Source organism: Sprattus sprattus (genome assembly GCF_963457725.1).
Source record: "Sprattus sprattus genome assembly, chromosome: 12".
Lineage (NCBI taxonomy): Eukaryota > Metazoa > Chordata > Actinopteri > Clupeiformes > Clupeidae > Sprattus > Sprattus sprattus.
The window spans coordinates 7,535,920-7,541,967 of NC_137910.1; the positions used below are offsets into that span (position 1 = coordinate 7,535,920).

Sequence of the window (6,048 nt, forward strand, 5' to 3'; positions counted from 1 at the left end):
CGCTTTCCAAATATATAAAATACTTTCTTGTCTGTAATGCTAAGCTTCTTTGAAATGACTTAGTTGCTGCAGCTGGAGGCTAAAATAAGCTCCCTTTGACTTTCGAGCATATTCGCGGCAAAAAAACCTGCATATTCACGGTCATATAACTCACTTTAACGGCATTTGGTGACCATCAAATGAAAACACGTCATTTGAGCTTGTGAGGCAAAGCTTCGACTTTGAAATGACTTAGCCTAGTTGATGCAGGTGGACGCTAACGTTAGCTTACTATAACTTTCACGGTAAGCTCAAATGATGTATTCTCAGTCGAATAACACATTCTATACCTGGACATGTGGAGAACATTAAATGAGAACACATCATTTGAGCTTACCAAAACAACTATACATTACTTGTCTGTGAGGAAAATCTTCGCGAAAAATGGCTTTAAAATAACTTAGCTGGCTGTTGCAGATGGAGGCTAACGTTAGCTTACTTTAACTTACACGCAAATTCGGGTATTCTCCGTCGAATAAATCACATACTATGCCTAAAAACGACATGTGGAGACCATTAACGTTAAATGGAAACACACCATTTGAATTTTACAACGATAAGATACTTCTCTGTGAGGCTAAGCTTCGCGGAGAAAACAGCTTTTGAAATGACTTAAAAAGTGGTTCATTGAGTGACCCGACCTTAATCCAAAAGATCGTTCATTTACTAACCCAGACAACTAACGTTATTATAAAGTTATTATTATAGAGTTGTGACAAGCTGTCTGTCAACCTTACCTTTACCTTCGTGCTCTTCTATCATGTGCTGTTTCATCTCATTCATCTGTATCCACCGTGGATCCAACTGTCTTTTCTTGATCCCACAATGCAGCGCATTTCAAGTGCAATTCAAATTTTACAGTAATGTATTGGGTTATCTCAAAGGATGATTTCAATAGAGTATTTTACTGTGAAATAACCCTATAAAGTGCTGTGAAATCCCGGTATCGTTTTTTTCACAGTAACGTACTGTGTCTACATTGATTTCACAGTAAAGTCTACTTTACAACATGACATTGTGATTATTACAGTTAAAGCCTGTAAAGTAATAATACGATGATTTATTGTGAAATATATCAGTTAAATATTGTAAAACTCTGGTAACATTTTACAGTGTACCAGAGTGTGGAATTTCTAGTTGCAGGGAAGGCCTCTCCACAAAGGGTGTCTTGTTTTTTTTCCCCCTCTTTTCCTCAGCCTTCTCAAGGAAGGTATTATGTGGGGGTGGGGGGTGTGATGTGATCAAAGGTACTCCAAGGAGTCTGATATGTAGAGAACGGCGAGGAGCTGCTTCACCCTGACACCAGGGTTTGGCATTCCGCAAGGTATTGTGGGTAGATGAAGAACCTGACCGGGGGCCGCAAGTGTTTGGAGGCTTAGCATGTGGAGGATGTGCCAGGAATGTGAAATGAAGATCATTGTAGCGAGGACCGAGGGGAAAGAAGGGAACAAGGCAGGAGCAGAAAGATCACAGGACAGGGCGGGGGGGTGGTGGGAGGTTGGGGGGGTTGGGAGGTTTGAGGAGGCTGAGGATTGAAATTTTCTGAGGGCACAGCCCAGAGTAATGTCAGTACGACGGGGATGACAAGAAGGGTTAAGTGAGGATTTAGGGTCACGGGGAGGGGGTCCTGTGAAAGTGAAGTCACTGACATGAGACTGTGATGCAGCAGAGCAACTGTACGAGGCGCTGTCCTGTTGCCGAGGAACATCTGCATTTCTGGAGTAGACTGTGAGACTCAGAAGCCATGAGGTGGTAATACACCACTGAATCTACTGCATTCAGGGATGCTAGCCATGTGGTGGTAATACACCACTGAATCTACTGCATTCAGGGATGCTAGCCATGTGGTGGTAATACACCAATGAATCTACTGCATTCAGGGATGCTTGTGATGAGGTGGTAATACACCACTGAATCTACTGCATTCAGGGATGCTAGCCGTGTGGTGGTAATACACCACTGAATCTACTGCATTCAGGGATGCTAGCCATGTGGTGGTAATACACCAATGAATCTACTGCATTCAGGGATGCTAGCCATGTGGTGGTAATACACCACTGAATCTACTGCATTCAGGGATGCTAGCCATGTGGTGGTAATACACCAATGAATCTACTGCATTCAGGGATGCTTGTGATGAGGTGGTAATACACCACTGAATCTACTGCATTCAGGGATGCTAGCCATGTGGTGGTAATACACCACTGAATCTACTGCATTCAGGGATGCTTGTGATGAGGTGGTAATACACCACTGAATCTACTGCAATCAGGGATGCTAGCCAGCTCTGGGAAGCCATGAGGTGGTAATACACCACTGAATCTACTGCAATCAGGGATGCTAGTCATGAGGTGGTAATACACCTATGAATCTACTGCAATCAGGGATGCTAGCCAGCTCTGGGAAGCCATGAGGTGGTAATACACCACTGAATATACTGCAATCAGGGATGCTAGTCAGCTCTGGGTTTTTACATACTGGACTAGACTCAAGGCCAAATCTGGTGCAAATCAGAGTCAGGAAAGCTGTCATGAATGTTACTCAGCTGTCTTGTTTTCAGAGGGCATCTGATCAGTGGCGGCTCCCGAAAAAATTCTCAGGGGGGGCAATTTTTTTGATAATGATTAAGGCGACCCATTCAGTAGGTACATTAAGGTAGCCGATTTACTCATACAGCAATACCTTTCTGTCCACTATTGGCAGCAACCAACAAGCCACCAGCCAGTGTGTCGCCCTTATGGACGAGCCGCCCCTGCATCTGATTATCTGTTTTTTAGAGGGCCTTGGGAATTGCACCACTGTGGTAAACGAGACGAGACCAGGAGATCTTTGTTTTGCCAGTGATGAATCTCACAGAGAGCAGCTGAGTCTGGGCCGCTTGTGGGCCGAGTCCTCACCAGAGTCTGCTGTAGTCAGGGATGTTACTCAGCTTTGGGGCTTTTGTAACGTGACTAGACCGTGGGTGGGTGGGATCTGGGCCAGGTACGGCTGCGCTCTGGGATGATACTCATGGGCCATTTGAAGCACGACTTTTGCCTTGACTCCCTGGCTGTTACTTGATTGGACAATGACATTCAAAGGCATATCAGACGGTCTAGTGGTAGAATCCGACAGAAACAAAATATGACATTTACACTTACATTTAGTTGTTTAGCAGACGCTTTAATCCAAAGCGATTTACAAAGAAATTGAATTTATACATCAGGATTTTTCCCACTGACCTTTCCCCCCCACGTTATTTGTACGCTGGACAGAGTTAGCTTCCGGGTCTCACTCGTAGACAGTCCTCATCGTCTTCACTGTTTTCCATTGACGCCTCATCAGAATCTGAGCTTCGTAATAAAGAAGCCGTGCTGTGGGGCTGGGTTGAAGTGCACTATTCCTGTCAGTTTTTCATGTCCTGCAGACCGGTGTACATATTTGGATCAATATGTAATTTCTTTCAAGGATGGTTATTTTTATGAGTTATGTGCTGGATAAATAGCCATTTGGAGGTGCAGCCGAGTTGCGTGGTGTTCAAAGAGGACCCAACTAAATTAGCTCTCTTAGCTGGTTTCGAGGCAGGTTATACTATGGATTGTCATAAGTTCAGTCTATTTTTAAATCATTTGAAGTGCACTTTACCCAAAACACATGGATTTTCATGGATTTCATCTTTCAAGAATAACAACTCAAATGGACAGATCCTTCAATCAGACCAAAACTAATACATTATATAATACATAATACATAATACAGTTACTTACCATACCAAAAAGGGCATTGTTGTGTTTTAGACATTCACATACCATCCATGCATTGAGTGGTAAATAGTTGGGTTGATATGCAATCTTTGTCTATACATTCACAAATACATTAACGACAACTTATCTCCAACCAACCTCTGTGTGATATATAAATTAACTTGATTCCTTGGTTGATTATCTTAATATTCCTTAAAGACATGTAAACCATTATGTTCGATGGTCAAGTAGGATTTTATATGGTCAAAGTTGATGTTGATATGCAGTGGTGGTCCGTCAGGGCCTTCAAGGCCTTCTCTGCTGGCCTAAACATCATCAGAAAATAAATGTAATAAAATAAATTTAATTTTAATATTTTCTTTTCATAAATATGTATTCAATTATTCCCCATAGTCCATTATCTTCCAGCGTTGTTAATTTATGTTAGAGCTTTCATCCAATCATATTTCAGCTATCATGTGTTGCCACGCTCCGAGAAACCTTCCCCGAGAACAGAATTCTTCCCTGAGGCCTTCAGAATTCACATTGAAGGCCCGTGTACATCTGATTGGTTTTCACAACTGGCTGTTTCAGTTCATTTAAGTTGAATGAACTGAAACAGACAGTTGTGACAACCAATCAGATTTCGAGTTGGCGACACTGGGCCTTCTAGAAGGCCCGGAAGATTTCTTTCCTCGCGTTGAACGTGACACGTAAACGTCCTTTGATTGGATAGTGAGGCAGACCGGTGCAGTGCTTCAGTGCTCAGTTTAGCTGGCTAATGCGAAAACGACGTACATCGGTTTCAATGCTTATTATGCTAGTTGTTTCAATTGGTGAGACTAAATATAATTACATTAACCAACTCAAATAAACTAGTTTACACCAACTTGATAATTCCAGTTTTTGATACAATTACAACGCCATTTTCAAGACGGAACTTTCAAGAAAAACTGGATATCGTGAGGATGGGAAGTTTAATGAAACTGCTTTGCAGGTGGGACAATGCGATGTTTAGTGGACAAACTTGTTTAAGCTCACATAGGCTACTTTCGGTGGACTTAATAAAACTTTGTAGACTAATCCCTGAAAATCGCCTTTTATTTTTAAGTTGTGACAGTAATATCCAAGCGATCATATAACTGAGAGTTTACTACTCTTAATGTATTGTTAATACGGGTGTATTGATTTTAAATGCTCCGGAAATATTAATAAAGTCTGTTGTACTCGACTATGTTAAGGTGATGCAATGCTCACTTATACTGCCTTTCTGTATAAATATAATGGTTCGAGAGCCATGGCGTCATAATGATGGTATTAGGAGGTGGATTCACTCAGTTTAACATCGTGTAGGACATCGCTGAAGGCCCAGTCGTGAAATGCACGGACCGCCACTGTTGATATGTCAGATTAACTATCCAGTCCTAGGTCCTCTCCAACACATGTAATTAGGAACTGCAGTCACTTCACATAGATGTCCCTTCATAACGTAACCATGTTATAAATGTATATGATATGATGTTGTGGGTACTTGCATGACATTGTGTTGTGTTTTTTTTTCAGCTCCTTGTGGGGGTCATTACAATGGATCTGAGGGTGTGGTGTTGTCTCCAAACTACCCACACAACTACACCACTGGGCTGACCTGCTCCTACTACATCACCGTGTCAGGAGAGTTTGGTAAGCTGAAATGAACCAAATTAGTTTAGTCCATCATTGCTTTTTAAGGTATGACATCAAAACAATTTACAAATGACTTCCAAAAATATCCGGCTCACATTAAGCAGTGTTTGTCGAAAGCTAGTCTAAAGAACAACAGTCTGGTTGGCTCTGATGAAAGCTAGCTAGCTTGCTAACTGATTAACTTGGGCAAGTTTCAGTTTTTGTCAAGATTATGCTGTGAAAGTGGCTATCAATTTTTTTTTTAGTTACATCTTACATCTTTTTAGGACCCGGATTACAAAACTACACAGGGTTGTATTCTCCTATTCGCGCCTAAATCTTTTTTTAGGGGCATGCCAGCTACGCATATTCTACCCTATGCGCTTCAATCACATACTCAATGTCAGAATGAAAGTGCGCTCATGAAAGAGCCATGATTTATTGAAAATAGAAGTAGACTGAGTCCCAACCTCATCGCAAAAACATGGAACATGGAATTTCCCATTTACCTGGTGAATGTCGTTCCATGGAAATATAAATCAGACTTTTGAAAAAGAAACCAAGGGGAGAACTATATTACAAATCACCTCAAATGAAAACATTTGTTTCTACGTATCACATAAAC

The 6,048-nt window shown here is 41.6% G+C and overlaps 1 protein-coding gene across 2 annotated transcripts in view; it reads left to right on the forward strand.

The window, feature by feature from the left end:
• LOC308373388 (CUB and sushi domain-containing protein 1) overlaps positions 1-6,048 on the forward strand; it is a gene marked incomplete at both ends in the record, with an annotated part of 288,794 nt that overhangs the window by 233,676 nt on the left and 49,070 nt on the right. For both annotated transcript variants that reach the window (XM_080848876.1, XM_080848877.1), the window contains one exon: positions 5,325-5,441. In XM_080848876.1, coding sequence (XP_080705002.1) covers positions 5,325-5,441 — 117 coding nt within the window. The remainder of the gene's footprint in view (positions 1-5,324; positions 5,442-6,048) is intronic.